The sequence below is a fragment of the Salmo salar genome, chromosome 07, assembly GCF_965601325.2.
Source record: "Salmo salar chromosome 07, fSalSal1, whole genome shotgun sequence".
Classification (NCBI taxonomy): domain Eukaryota; kingdom Metazoa; phylum Chordata; class Actinopteri; order Salmoniformes; family Salmonidae; genus Salmo; species Salmo salar.
The window spans coordinates 75,002,501-75,019,063 of record NC_138297.1 but is presented as its reverse complement, the minus strand read 5'-3'; the positions used below and the strand labels follow the sequence as shown (position 1 = coordinate 75,019,063).

The following is a 16,563-nucleotide window of genomic DNA, read 5'->3' as shown; positions in this document are numbered from 1 at the left end:
GTAGTAGCCCACAGCCATATGACATAACCACATCAGGACCTGCTAAATGAACTAGTGTAGCCCCACAGCCATATGACATAACCACATCAGGACCTGCTAAATGAACTAGTGTAGTAGCCCACAGCCATATGACATAACCACATCAGGACCTGCTAAATGAACTAGTGTAGTAGCCCACAGCCATATGACATAACCACATCAGGACCTGCTAAATGAACTAGTGTAGTAGCCCACAGCCATATGACATAACCACATCAGGACCTGCTAAATGAACTAGTGTAGTAGCCCACAGCCATATGACATAACCACATCAGGACCTGCTAAATGAACTAGTGTAGCCCCACAGCCATATGACATAACCACATCAGGACCTGCTAAATGAACTAGTGTAGCCCCACAGCCATATGACATAACCACATCAGGACCTGCTAAATGAACTAGTGTAGTAGCCCACAGCCATATGACATAACCACATCAGGACCTGCTAAATGAACTAGTGTAGTAGCCCACAGCCATATGACATAACCACATCAGGACCTGCTAAATGAACTAGTGTAGCCCCACAGCCATATGACATAACCACATCAGGACCTGCTAAATGAACTAGTGTAGCCCCACAGCCATATGACATAACCACATCAGGACCTGCTAAATGAACTAGTGTAGCCCCACAGCCATATGACATAACCACATCAGGACCTGCTAAATGAACTAGTGTAGTAGCCCACAGCCATATGACATAACCACATCAGGACCTGCTAAATGAACTAGTGTAGCCCCACAGCCATATGACATAACCACATCAGGACCTGCTAAATGAACTAGTGTAGCTCCACAGCCATATGACATAACCACATCAGGACCTGCTAAATGAACTAGTGTAGCCCCACAGCCATATGACATAACCACATCAGGACCTGCTAAATGAACTAGTGTAGTAGCCCACAGCCATATGACATAACCACATCAGGACCTGCTAAATGAACTAGTGTAGTAGCCCACAGCCATATGACATAACCACATCAGGACCTGCTAAATGAACTAGTGTAGTAGTCCACAGCCATATGACATAACCACATCAGGACCTGCTAAATGAACTAGTGTAGCCCCACAGCCATATGACATAACCACATCAGGACCTGCTAAATGAACTAGTGTAGCCCCACAGCCATATGACATAACCACATCAGGACCTGCTAAATGAACTAGTGTAGCCCCACAGCCATATGACATAACCACATCAGGACCTGCTAAATGAACTAGTGTAGTAGCCCACAGCCATATGACATAACCACATCAGGACCTGCTAAATGAACTAGTGTAGTAGCCCACAGCCATATGACATAACCACATCAGGACCTGCTAAATGAACTAGTGTAGTAGCCCACAGCCATATGACATAACCACATCAGGACCTGCTAAATGAACTAGTGTAGTAGCCCACAGCCATATGACATAACCACATCAGGACCTGCTAAATGAACTAGTGTAGCCCCACAGCCATATGACATAACCACATCAGGACCTGCTAAATGAACTAGTGTAGCCCCACAGCCATATGACATAACCACATCAGGACCTGCTAAATGAACTAGTGTAGTAGCCCACAGCCATATGACATAACCACATCAGGACCTGCTAAATGAACTAGTGTAGTAGCCCACAGCCATATGACATAACCACATCAGGACCTGCTAAATGAACTAGTGTAGTAGCCCACAGCCATATGACATAACCACATCAGGACCTGCTAAATGAACTAGTGTAGTAGCCCACAGCCATATGACATAACCACATCAGGACCTGCTAAATGAACTAGTGTAGTAGCCCACAGCCATATGACATAACCACATCAGGACCTGCTAAATGAACTAGTGTAGCCCCACAGCCATATGACATAACCACATCAGGACCTGCTAAATGAACTAGTGTAGCCCCACAGCCATATGACATAACCACATCAGGACCTGCTAAATGAACTAGTGTAGCCCCACAGCCATATGACATAACCACATCAGGACCTGCTAAATGAACTAGTGTAGCCCCACAGCCATATGACATAACCACATCAGGACCTGCTAAATGAACTAGTGTAGCCCCACAGCCATATGACATAACCACATCAGGACCTGCTAAATGAACTAGTGTAGTCCCACAGCCATATGACATAACCACATCAGGACCTGCTAAATGAACTAGTGTAGTAGCCCACAGCCATATGACATAACCACATCAGGACCTGCTAAATGAACTAGTGTAGCCCACAGCCATATGACATAACCACATCAGGACCTGCTAAATGAACTAGTGTAGCCCCACAGCCATATGACATAACCACATCAGGACCTGCTAAATGAACTAGTGTAGCCCCACAGCCATATGACATAACCACATCAGGACCTGCTAAATGAACTAGTGTAGTCCCACAGCCATATGACATAACCACATCAGGACCTGCTAAATGAACTAGTGTAGCCCCACAGCCATATGACATAACCACATCAGGACCTGCTAAATGAACTAGTGTAGTAGCCCACAGCCATATGACATAACCACATCAGGACCTGCTAAATGAACTAGTGTAGCCCCACAGCCATATGACATAACCACATCAGGACCTGCTAAATGAACTAGTGTAGTAGCCCACAGCCATATGACATAACCACATCAGGACCTGCTAAATGAACTAGTGTAGCCCCACAGCCATATGACATAACCACATCAGGACCTGCTAAATGAACTAGTGTAGCCCCACAGCCATATGACATAACCACATCAGGACCTGCTAAATGAACTAGTGTAGCCCCACAGCCATATGACATAACCACATCAGGACCTGCTAAATGAACTAGTGTAGCCCCACAGCCATATGACATAACCACATCAGGACCTGCTAAATGAACTAGTGTAGTAGCCCACAGCCATATGACATAACCACATCAGGACCTGCTAAATGAACTAGTGTAGCCCCACAGCCATATGACATAACCACATCAGGACCTGCTAAATGAACTAGTGTAGTAGCCCACAGCCATATGACATAACCACATCAGGACCTGCTAAATGAACTAGTGTAGCCCCACAGCCATATGACATAACCACATCAGGACCTGCTAAATGAACTAGTGTAGTAGCCCACAGCCATATGACATAACCACATCAGGACCTGCTAAATGAACTAGTGTAGTAGCCCACAGCCATATGACATAACCACATCAGGACCTGCTAAATGAACTAGTGTAGTCCCCACAGCCATATGACATAACCACATCAGGACCTGCTAAATGAACTAGTGTAGTAGCCCACAGCCATATGACATAACCACATCAGGACCTGCTAAATGAACTAGTGTAGCCCCACAGCCATATGACATAACCACATCAGGACCTGCTAAATGAACTAGTGTAGCCCCACAGCCATATGACATAACCACATCAGGACCTGCTAAATGAACTAGTGTAGTAGCCCACAGCCATATGACATAACCACATCAGGACCTGCTAAATGAACTAGTGTAGTAGCCCACAGCCATATGACATAACCACATCAGGACCTGCTAAATGAACTAGTGTAGTAGCCCACAGCCATATGACATAACCACATCAGGACCTGCTAAATGAACTAGTGTAGCCCCACAGCCATATGACATAACCACATCAGGACCTGCTAAATGAACTAGTGTAGCCCCACAGCCATATGACATAACCACATCAGGACCTGCTAAATGAACTAGTGTAGTAGCCCACAGCCATATGACATAACCACATCAGGACCTGCTAAATGAACTAGTGTAGCCCCACAGCCATATGACATAACCACATCAGGACCTGCTAAATGAACTAGTGTAGCCCCACAGCCATATGACATAACCACATCAGGACCTGCTAAATGAACTAGTGTAGTCGCCCACAGCCATATGACATAACCACATCAGGACCTGCTAAATGAACTAGTGTAGCCCCACAGCCATATGACATAACCACATCAGGACCTGCTAAATGAACTAGTGTAGCCCCACAGCCATATGACATAACCACATCAGGACCTGCTAAATGAACTAGTGTAGCCCCACAGCCATATGACATAACCACATCAGGACCTGCTAAATGAACTAGTGTAGTAGCCCACAGCCATATGACATAACCACATCAGGACCTGCTAAATGAACTAGTGTAGCCCCACAGCCATATGACATAACCACATCAGGACCTGCTAAATGAACTAGTGTAGTAGCCCACAGCCATATGACATAACCACATCAGGACCTGCTAAATGAACTAGTGTAGTAGCCCACAGCCATATGACATAACCACATCAGGACCTGCTAAATGAACTAGTGTAGTGCCCACAGCCATATGACATAACCACATCAGGACCTGCTAAATGAACTAGTGTAGTAGCCCACAGCCATATGACATAACCACATCAGGACCTGCTAAATGAACTAGTGTAGCGCCCACAGCCATATGACATAACCACATCAGGACCTGCTAAATGAACTAGTGTAGCCCCACAGCCATATGACATAACCACATCAGGACCTGCTAAATGAACTAGTGTAGTAGCCCACAGCCATATGACATAACCACATCAGGACCTGCTAAATGAACTAGTGTAGTAGCCCACAGCCATATGACATAACCACATCAGGACCTGCTAAATGAACTAGTGTAGTAGCCCACAGCCATATGACATAACCACATCAGGACCTGCTAAATGAACTAGTGTAGTAGCCCACAGCCATATGACATAACCACATCAGGACCTGCTAAATGAACTAGTGTAGTAGCCCACAGCCATATGACATAACCACATCAGGACCTGCTAAATGAACTAGTGTAGCCCCACAGCCATATGACATAACCACATCAGGACCTGCTAAATGAACTAGTGTAGTGCCCACAGCCATATGACATAACCACATCAGGACCTGCTAAATGAACTAGTGTAGCCCACAGCCATATGACATAACCACATCAGGACCTGCTAAATGAACTAGTGTAGCCCCACAGCCATATGACATAACCACATCAGGACCTGCTAAATGAACTAGTGTAGTAGCCCACAGCCATATGACATAACCACATCAGGACCTGCTAAATGAACTAGTGTAGCCCACAGCCATATGACATAACCACATCAGGACCTGCTAAATGAACTAGTGTAGTAGCCCACAGCCATATGACATAACCACATCAGGACCTGCTAAATGAACTAGTGTAGCCCCACAGCCATATGACATAACCACATCAGGACCTGCTAAATGAACTAGTGTAGCTCCACAGCCATATGACATAACCACATCAGGACCTGCTAAATGAACTAGTGTAGCCCCACAGCCATATGACATAACCACATCAGGACCTGCTAAATGAACTAGTGTAGCCCCACAGCCATATGACATAACCACATCAGGACCTGCTAAATGAACTAGTGTAGCCCCACAGCCATATGACATAACCACATCAGGACCTGCTAAATGAACTAGTGTAGTAGCCCCACAGCCATATGACATAACCACATCAGGACCTGCTAAATGAACTAGTGTAGCCCCACAGCCATATGACATAACCACATCAGGACCTGCTAAATGAACTAGTGTAGCCCCACAGCCATATGACATAACCACATCAGGACCTGTTAAATGAACTAGTGTAGTAGTCCACAGCCATATGACATAACCACATCAGGACCTGCTAAATGAACTAGTGTAGTAGTCCACAGCCATATGACATAACCACATCAGGACCTGCTAAATGAACTAGTGTAGTAGCCCACAGCCATATGACATAACCACATCAGGATCACGTTAGGACTACCTGGAGGATCCCGTGTCGAGCCACATCGTAGTAGGAGGTGTCCTGTTTACCTGTGACCTGGAGGATCCCGTGTCGAGCCACATCGTAGTAGGAGGTGTCCTGTGACCTGGAGGATCCCGTGTCGAGCCACATCGTAGTAGGAGGTGTCCTGGTTACCTGTGACCTGGAGGATCCCGTGTCGAGCCACATCGTAGTAGGGGGTGTCCTGTTTACCTGTGACCTGGAGGATCCCGTGTCGACCCACATCGTAGTAGGAGGTGTCCTGTTTACCTGTGACCTGGAGGATCCCGTGTCGAGCCACATCGTAGTAGGAGGTGTCCTGTTTACCTGTGACCTGGAGGATCCCGTGTCGAGCCACATCGTAGTAGGAGGTGTCCTGGTTACCTGTGACCTGGAGGATCCCGTGTCGAGCCACATCGTAGTAGGAGGTGTCCTGTTTACCTGGAGGATCCCGTGTCGAGCCACATCGTAGTAGGAGGTGTCCTGTTTACCTGTGACCTGGAGGATCCCGTGTCGAGCCACATCGTAGTAGGAGGTGTCCTGTTTACCTGGAGGATCCCGTGTCGAGCCACATCGTAGTAGGAGGTGTCCTGGTTACCTGTGACCTGGAGGATCCCGTGTCGAGCCACATCGTAGTAGGAGGTGTCCTGTTTACCTGTGACCTGGAGGATCCCGTGTCGAGCCACATCGTAGTAGGGGGTGTCCTGTTTACCTGTGACCTGGAGGATCCCGTGTCGAGCCACATCATAGTAGGAGGTGTCCTGTTTACCTGTGACCTGGAGGATCCCGTGTCGAGCCACATCGTAGTAGGAGGTGTCCTGGTTACCTGTGACCTGGAGGATCCCGTGTCGAGCCACATCGTAGTAGGAGGTGTCCTGGTTACCTGTGACCTGGAGGATCCCGTGTCGAGCCACATCGTAGTAGGGGGTGTCCTGGTTACCTGGAGGATCCCGTGTCGAGCCACATCGTAGTAGGAGGTGTCCTGGTTACCTGTGACCTGGAGGATCCCGTGTCGAGCCACATCGTAGTAGGAGGTGTCCTGGTTACCTGGAGGATCCCGTGTCGAGCCACATCGTAGTAGGGGGTGTCCTGTTTACCTGTGACCTGGAGGATCCCGTGTCGAGCCACATCGTAGTAGGGGGTGTCCTGGTTACCTGGAGGATCCCGTGTCGAGCCACATCGTAGTAGGGGGTGTCCTGTTTACCTGTGACCTGGAGGATCCCGTGTCGAGCCACATCGTAGTAGGAGGTGTCCTATTTACCTGTGACCTGGAGGATCCCGTGTCGAGCCACATCGTAGTAGGAGGTGTCCTGGTTACCTGTGACCTGGAGGATCCCGTGTCGAGCCACATCGTAGTAGGAGGTGTCCTGGTTACCTGTGACCTGGACGATCCCGTGTCGAGCCACATCGTAGTAGGAGGTGTCCTGTTTACCTGTGACCTGGAGGATCCCGTGTCGAGCCACATCGTAGTAGGGGTTGTCCTGTTTACCTGTGACCTGGAGGATCCCGTGTCGAGTAGGGGGTGTCCTGTTTACCTGTGACCTGGAGGATCCCGTGTCGAGCCACATCGTAGTAGGGGGTGTCCTGGTTACCTGGAGGATCCCGTGTCGAGCCACATCGTAGTAGGAGGTGTCCTGGTTACCTGGAGGATCCCGTGTCGAGCCACATCGTAGTAGGAGGTGTCCTGGTTACCTGTGACCTGGAGGATCCCGTGTCGAGCCACATCGTAGTAGGGGGTGTCCTGGTTACCTGGAGGATCCCGTGTCGAGCCACATCGTAGTAGGAGGTGTCCTGGTTACCTGGAGGATCCCGTGTCGAGCCACATCGTAGTAGGAGGTGTCCTGGTTACCTGTGACCTGGAGGATCCCGTGTCGAGCCACATCGTAGTAGGGGTGAGAGGTGTCCTGGTTACCTGTGACCTGGAGGATCCCGTGTCGAGCCACATCGTAGTAGGGGTGAGAGGTGTCCTGGCTGAAGCTGACTCTACGTGGGGGTGGAGGGCGATCCGGACGGTAGCTGTGACGACCCTGTTCCTCATCTTCCTCCTTCTGCAGCTCTGAGGAGACAAATAGAGGGTCGCATTGTTACACCAAAACGGGCCATGTTGCAGTACCAGTCTTAGGCCTTCTCTGTAGACTACTGCGGTTGATGGGATCCTCGGGACGTCCCTAACCCATTTAAAATGGTTAAGGTTAGCAGGGCTCTGGGATCCTCGGGACGTCCCTAACCCATTTAAAATGGTTAAGGTTAGCAGGGCTCTGGGATCCTCGGGACGTCCCTAACCCATTTAAAATGGTTCAGGTTAGCAGGGCTCTGGGATCCTCGGGACGTCCCTAACCCATTTAAAATGGTTAAGGTTAGCAGGGCTCTGGGATCCTCGGGACGTCCCTAACCCATTTAAAATGGTTAAGGTTAGCAGGGCTCTGGGATCCTCGGGACGTCCCTAACCCGTTTAAAATGGTTAAGGTTAGCAGGGCTCTGGGATCCTCGGGACGTCCCTAACCCATTTAAAATGGTTAAGGTTAGCAGGGCTCTGGGATCCTCGGGACGTCCCTAACCCGTTTAAAATGGTTAAGGTTAGCAGGGCTCTGGGATCCTCGGGACGTCCCTAACCCGTTTAAAATGGTTAAGGTTAGCAGGGCTCTGGGATCCTCGGGACGTCCCTAACCCGTTTAAAATGGTTAAGGTTAGCAGGGCTCTGGGATCCTCGGGACGTCCCTAACCCATTTAAAATGGTTAAGGTTAGCAGGGCTCTGGGATCCTCGGGACGTCCCTAACCCATTTAAAATGGTTAAGGTTAGCAGGGCTCTGGGATCCTCGGGACGTCCCTAACCCATTTAAAATGGTTAAGGTTAGCAGGGCTCTGGGATCCTCGGGACGTCCCTAACCCATTTGAAATGGTTAAGGTTAGCAGGGCTCTGGGATCCTCGGGACGTCCCTAACCCATTTAAAATGGTTAAGGTTAGCAGGGCTCTATAAAATACGTCATTCGGAGAACGCGGACGGAGTCACAGAATCCAGAAAATAAAACGGAATTCAACAATATTCAAAAATCTACTGAACTCAGTAGGGAATCGAACTAAATGTATTGAACTCAATAGGGAATCGAACTAAATGTATTGAACTCAATAGGGAGTCAACTAAATTTATTGAACTCAATAGGGAGTCAACTAAATGTATTGAACTCAATAGGGAGTCAACTAAATGTATTGAACTCAATAGGGAGTCAACTAAATGTATTGAACTCAGTAGGGAATCAACTAAATGTATTGAACTCAGTAGGGAGTCAACTAAATGTATTGAACTCAGTAGGGAGTCAACTAAATGTATTGAACTCAATAGGGAGTCAACTAAATGTATTGAACTCAATAGGGAGTCAACTAAATGTATTGAACTCAATAGGGAATCAACTAAATGTATTGAACTCAGTAGGGAATCAACTAAATGTATTGAACTCAATAGGGAGTCAACTAAATGTATTGAACTCAGTAGGGAATCGAACTAAATGTATTGAACTCAGTAGGGAATCGAACTAAATGTATTGAACTCAATAGGGAATCAACTAAATGTATTGAACTCAGTAGGGAATCAACTAAATGTATTGAACTCAGTAGGGAATCGAACTAAATGTATTGAACTCAATAGGGAATCAACTAAATGTATTGAACTCAGTAGGGAATCGAACTAAATGTATTGAACTCAGTAGGGAATCGAACTAAATGTATTGAACTCAATAGGGAATCAACTAAATGTATTGAACTCAGTAGGGAATCAACTAAATGTATTGAACTCAGTAGGGAATCAACTAAATGTATTGAACTCAATAGGGAATCAACTAAATGTATTGAACTCAATAGGGAATCAACTAAATGTATTGAACTCAATAGGGAATCAACTAAATGTATTGAACTCAATAGGGAATCAACTAAATGTATTGAACTCAATAGGGAATCAACTAAATGTATTGAACTCAGTAGGGAATCAACTAAATGTATTGAACTCAGTAGGGAATCAACTAAATGTATTGAACTCAGTAGGGAATCAACTAAATGTATTGAACTCAGTAGGGAATCAACTAAATGTATTGAACTCAATAGGGAATCGAACTAAATGTATTGAACTCAATAGGGAATCAACTAAATGTATTGAAAATGTATTAAATTTGCCCGAGTTTATCATAAGACATGAACAGAATGCATTAGTGATTTCATTTCCTACAATTTACCGAAGAGACAACGAGAATGTCCCCGTGTGTACAGACCGCTGTCTAGCCGTTAACAACGATTGTAAATGAGAAACCTTCTGGTAGATCAGATTTATTTATATAAAGTATTTTTTCTACATTAGCAGCTGTCAAAGTGCTTCAATTTAGTTGTTTTTCTATTACAATTTATTTCTTTATTTTTAAATAGTGATTTTTGAGAGCGAAAACCCGAGACAGAATCAGGCTAAAAGAATGTACTGGATTGTATAGGGCAATGGATTAGGATTAGGATTTAGGATATGGACATCCCAGGGATCCCGGATAGCACTACACCTTGATTAAACAGCCATGTTGAACCCAAAAAAGTAGATGGTAAACGTCAGTGTTGTTCTGTAGCACACTGAGGAGGTTGATGACAATGTTATACATGCTGTTCTTTCAAAATACGACACATAACTAGTCCTGTACTGACTAGTGACTACTGACTAGGTTATTACGTCACTTCAACGACACATAACTAGTCCTGTACAGACTACCGACTACACCTGACTAGGTTATTACGTCACTTCAACGACACATAACTAGTCCTGTACAGACTACCGACTACTGACTAGGTTATTACGTCACTTCAACGACACATAACTAGTCCTGTACAGACTACCGACTACTGACTAGGTTATTACGTCACTTCAACGACACATAACTAGTCCTGTACAGACTAGTGACTAGGTTATGACGTCACTTCAACGACACATAACTAGTCCTGTACAGACTACCGACTACTGACTAGGTTATTACATCACTTCAACGACACATAACTAGTCGTGTACTGACTAGTGACTAGGTTATGACATCACTTCAACGACACATAACTAGTCCTGTACTGACTAGTGACTAGGTTATGACGTCACTTCAACGACACATAACTAGTCCTGTACAGACTACCGACTACTGACTAGGTTATTACATCACTTCAACGACACATAACTAGTCGTGTACTGACTAGTGACTAGGTTATGACATCACTTCAACGACACATAACTAGTCCTGTACTGACTAGTGACTAGGTTATGACGTCACTTCAACGACACATAACTAGTCCTGTACAGACTACTGACTAGGTTATGACGTCACTTCAACGACACATAACTAGTCCTGTACAGACTACCGACTAGTGACTAGGTTATGACATCACTTCAACGACACATAACTAGTCCTGTACAGACTACTGACTAGTGACTAGGTTATGACATCACTTCAACGACACATAACTAGTCCTGTACAGACTACTGACTAGTGACTAGGTTATGACGTCACTTCAACGACACATAACTAGTCCTGTACAGACTACCGACTAGGTTATGACATCACTTCAATGACACATAACTAGTCCTGTACAGACTAGTGACTAGGTTATGACATCACTTCAACGACACATAACTAGTCCTGTACAGACTACCGACTAGGTTATGACATCACTTCAATGACACATAACTAGTCCTGTACAGACTACCGACTAGTGACTAGGTTATGACATCACTTCAACGACACATAACTAGTCCTGTACAGACTACTACTACTGACTAGGTTATGACATCACTTCAACGACACATAACTAGTCCTGTACAGACTAGTGACTAGGTTATGACATCACTTCAACGACACATAACTAGTCCTGTACAGACTACTGACTAGGTTATGACATCACTTCAATGACACATAACTAGTCCTGTACAGACTACCGACTAGTGACTACATTTTACATTTTACATTTTAGTCATTTAGCAGACGCTCTTATCCAGAGCGACTTACAAATTGGTGCATTCACCTTATAATATCCAGTGGAACAACCACTTTACAATAGTGCATCTAAATCTTTTAAGGGGGGGGTTAGAAGGATTACTAGGTTATGACTAGGTTATGACATCACTTCAACGACACATAACTAGTCCTGTACAGACTACTACTACTGACTAGGTTATGACATCACTTCAACGACACATAACTAGTCCTGTACAGACTACCGACTAGTGACTAGGTTATGACATCACTTCAACGACACATAACTAGTCCTGTACAGACTACTACTACTGACTAGGTTATGACATCACTTCAACGACACATAACTAGTCCTGTACAGACTAGTGACTAGGTTATGACATCACTTCAACGACACATAACTAGTCCTGTACAGACTACCGACTAGGTTATGACATCACTTTAATGACACATAACTAGTCCTGTACAGACTACCGACTAGTGACTAGGTTATGACATCACTTCAACAACACATAACTAGTCCTGTACAGACTACTACTACTGACTAGGTTATGACATCACTTCAACGACACATAACTAGTCCTGTACAGACTACCGACTAGTGACTAGGTTATGACATCACTTCAACGACACATAACTAGTCCTGTACAGACTACCGACTAGTGACTAGGTTATGACATCACTTCAACGACACATAACTAGTCCTGTACAGACTACAGACTACTGACTAGGTTATGGGCCCATTCCCGTCTAAACATTTTGATTAATAACAATAATATATAACAACCATATAAATCTCTCCTCTATAAATTCACATCCACTTCCTGGGTCGTGTTGGGTCTTTCCTGTCCGTTGCTGTTTCCGCCAACCGAAAAACTGATAATCCACAGAAAACAAAAAAAAAGGATTAAAAAGAGAAAAAATTACCAAAACAGAGACTGGAAACTGTGTCCTAATCTAGATGGGTGTTTACCCTGCTCTGCCCGGCGGTCCAGAGGGAAGGAAACCACAATTACTGATTGTGTCCCAAATGACACCCTATTTCGCTATAGAGGAGACTACTTATGAGCAGAGCCCTAAGGGCCCTTGTCAAGTGTAGTGTACTGATATATATATAGTGAGCCGATGTTGGGAAAAGCTACCCAGAGTTCTCTGTTGTTTATTCTGGGGGACAATGAGACCATTTAATCTTCTGGTCTCATAATGTCTACCGGGATAGTTCCAACAACAATACAGGTCTCAACACTACTGTTCAGTCTAACTAGTGGACTAACTGTGGAATGGGGAGACTACTGCTCAGTCTAACTAATGGACTAACTGTGGAACGGCTCAGTCTAACTAATGGACTAACTGTGGAACGGCTCAGTCTAACTAGTGGACTAACTGTGGAACGGCTCAGTCTAACTAGTGGACTAACTGTGGAACGGCTCAGTCAAACTAATGGACTAACTGTGGAACGGCTCAGTCTAACTAGTGGACTAACTGTGGAACGGCTCAGTCAAACTAATGGACTAACTGTGGAACGGCTCAGTCTAACTAATGGACTAACTGTGGAACGGCTCAGTCTAACTAGTGGACTAACTGTGGAACGGCTCAGTCTAACTAGTGGACTAACTGTGGAACGGCTCAGTCTAACTAGTGGACTAACTGTGGAATGGGGAGACTACTGCTCAGTCTAACTAGTGGACTAACTGTGGAACGGCTCAGTCTAACTAGTGGACTAACTGTGGAACGGCTCAGTCTAACTAGTGGACTAACTGTGGAACGGCTCAGTCTAACTAGTGGACTAACTGTGGAATGGGGAGACTACTGTTCAGTCTAACTAGTGGACTAACTGTGGAACGGCTCAGTCTAACTAGTGGACTAACTGTGGAACGGCTCAGTCTAACTAGTGGACTAACTGTGGAACGGCTCAGTCTAACTAGTGGACTAACTGTGGAACGGCTCAGTCTAACTAGTGGACTAACTGTGGAATGGGGAGACTACTGCTCAGTCTAACTAGTGGACTAACTGTGGAACGGCTCAGTCTAACTAGTGGACTAACTGTGGAACGGCTCAGTCTAACTAGTGGACTAACTGTGGAACGGCTCAGTCTAACTAGTGGACTAACTGTGGAACGGCTCAGTCTAACTAGTGGACTAACTGTGGAATGGGGAGACTACTGCTCAGTCTAACTAATGGACTAACTGTGGAACGGCTCAGTCTAACTAGTGGACTAACTGTGGAACGGCTCAGTCTAACTAGTGGACTAACTGTGGAATGGGGAGACTACTGCTCAGTCTAACTAATGGACTAACTGTGGAACGGCTCAGTCTAACTAATGGACTAACTGTGGAACTGCTCAGTCTAACTAATGGACTAACTGTGGAACGGCTCAGTCTAACTAGTGGACTAACTGTGGAACGGCTCAGTCTAACTACTGGACTAACTGTGGAATGGGGAGACTACTGCTCAGTCTAACTAATGGACTAACTGTGGAACGGCTCAGTCTAACTAGTGGACTAACTGTGGAACGGCTCAGTCTAACTAATGGACTAACTGTGGAACGGCTCAGTCTAACTACTGGACTAACTGTGGAACGGCTCAGTCTAACTAGTGGACTAACTGTGGAATGGGGAGAATATTCTTAACGATCCTCCTTCCAGGAATAAACATTGGAAGGAGAACACAGTCAGCTGTGGTCACAAAAAACATCAAAGACGTGTTGATATTCTAGGTACTTTCCAGCTGCTTGGTTTTCCTTGAAGTGGTGTGACGGAATGGTAAGCAGCTAACACTCGGCCAGATGACCTCCCAGTCCTTGGCTTGGCAGAGAGGAGGAAGGAGGGAGGGAGAGAGGAGGAAGGAGGGGGGGAGAGAGGAGGAAGGAGGGAGAGAGGAGGAAGGAGGCAGAGAGGAGGAAGGAGGGAGAGAGGAGGAAGGAGAGAGAGGAGGAAGGAGGCAGAGGGAGGAAGGAGGCAGAGAGGAGGAAGGAGGCAGAGAGGAGGAAGGAGATATAGAGGAAGGAGGCAGAGAGGAGGAAGGAGGCAGAGAGGAGGAAGGAGAGAGAGAGAGAGGAGGAAGGAAGGAGGCAGAGAGGAGGAAGGAGGGAGAGAGGAGGAAGGAGGGAGAGAGGAGGAAGGAGAGAGAGGAGGAAGGAGACAGAGGGAGGAAGGAGGCAGAGAGGAGGAAGGAGAGAGAGAGGAAGGAGGAAGGAAGGAAGGAGGCAGAGAGGAGGAAGGAGGGAAGGAGGAGGAAGGAGGGAGGGAGGAGGAAGGAGGGAGGGAGAGAGGAGGAAGGAGGGAGGGAGAGAGGAGGAAGGAGGGAGGGAGAGATGAGGAACGAGGGAGGGAGAGATGAGGAACGAGGGAGGGAGGGAGAGAGGAGGAAGGAGGGAGAGAGGGAGGGAGGGAGAGGAGGGAGAGGAGGGAGGAGAGAGAGGAGAGGAGGGAGGAGGGAGAGAGAGAGGAGGGAGAGAGGGAGGGAGGGAGGGAGGGAGAGAGAGGGAGGGAGGAGAGAGAGGGAGGAGGAGAGGGAGGGAGAGAGAGAGAGGGAGAGAGGGAGGGAGAGAGGGAGGAGAGGAGGAGAGAGGGAGGAGAGAGAGAGGAGGAGGGAGGGAGAGGAGGGAGAGAGAGAGGAGGGAGGAGGGAGAGAGGAGAGGGAGGGAGGAGAGAGAGAGAGGGAGGGAGGAGGAGGGAGGGAGAGAGAGGGAGGGAGAGAGAGGGAGGGAGAGGAGGGAGGGAGAGGAGGGAGGGAGAGGAGGGAGGGAGGAGAGAGGAGGGAGGGAGGGAGGGAGAGAGGAGAGAGGGAGGGAGGGAGGGAGGAGAGAGAGGGAGGGAGGAGGAAGGAGGGAGGGAGGAGGAGGAGGAGGGAGGAGGAGGAGGGAGGGAGAGAGGAGGAAGGAGGGAGGGAGAGAGGAGGGAGGGAGGAGAGAGAGGAGGAGGAGGGAGAGGAGGAGGAAGGAGGGAGGAGGAAGGAGGGAGGGAGAGAGGAGGAAGGAGGGAGGGAGAGAGGAGGAAGGGAGAGAGGAGGAAGGAGGGAGAGTGGAGGAAGGAGGGAGAGTGGAGGAAGGAGGGAGAGTGGAGGAAGGAGGGAGAGTGGAGGAAGGAGGGAGAGAGGAAGAAGGAGGGAGAGAGGAGGAAGGAGGGAGGGAGAGAGGAGGAAGGAAGGAGGGAGGGAGAGAGGAGGAAGGAGGGAGAGTGGAGGAAGGAGGGAGAGTGGAGGAAGGAGGGAGAGAGGAGGAAGGAGGGAGAGAGGAAGAAGGAGGGAGGGAGAGAGGAGGAAGAAGGGAGAGAGGAGGAAGGAGGCAGAGAGGAGGAAGGAGGCAGAGAGGAGGAAGGAGGCAGAGAGGAGGAAGGAGGCAGAGAGGAGGAAGGAGGCAGAGAGGAGGAAGGAGGGAGAGAGGGGGAAGGAGGGAGAGAGGAGGAAGGAGGGAGAGAGGAGCTGGCACTAAGCCCTGCCCAGATTTGTTCATTAACAATGACCAGCTACCAGCTTCCCTCCTCCTCCTCCTCCTCCTCCTCCTCTCCCTCTCCAAGCCCCTCCAGATACAATTACGAGCTGGGCCTCTTATCAGCAAGATGACCCGTCCTCCTCCTTCATATACCTCCTCCTCCTCCTCCTCCATATCCCACTCCTCCTCCTCCTCCTCCATATCACCTCTCCTCCTCCTTCATATCCCCTCTCCCCTCTCCTCCTCCTTCATATCCCCTCTCCTCCTCCATATCCCTCTCCTCCTCCTCCTCCTCCATATCCCCTCTCCTCCCTCTCCTCCTCCTCCTC

At 47.5% G+C, this 16,563-nt stretch overlaps 1 protein-coding gene across 2 annotated transcripts in view; it reads right to left on the bottom strand.

Moving 5' to 3' along the window:
• Positions 1 to 16,563, bottom strand: part of LOC106595231 (rho GTPase-activating protein 8) — a 76,873-nt gene that overhangs the window by 49,062 nt on the left and 11,248 nt on the right. For both annotated transcript variants that reach the window (XM_082978089.1, XM_082978088.1), the window contains exon 3: positions 7,732 to 7,875. In XM_082978089.1, coding sequence (XP_082834215.1) covers positions 7,732 to 7,875 — 144 coding nt within the window. The remainder of the gene's footprint in view (positions 1 to 7,731; positions 7,876 to 16,563) is intronic.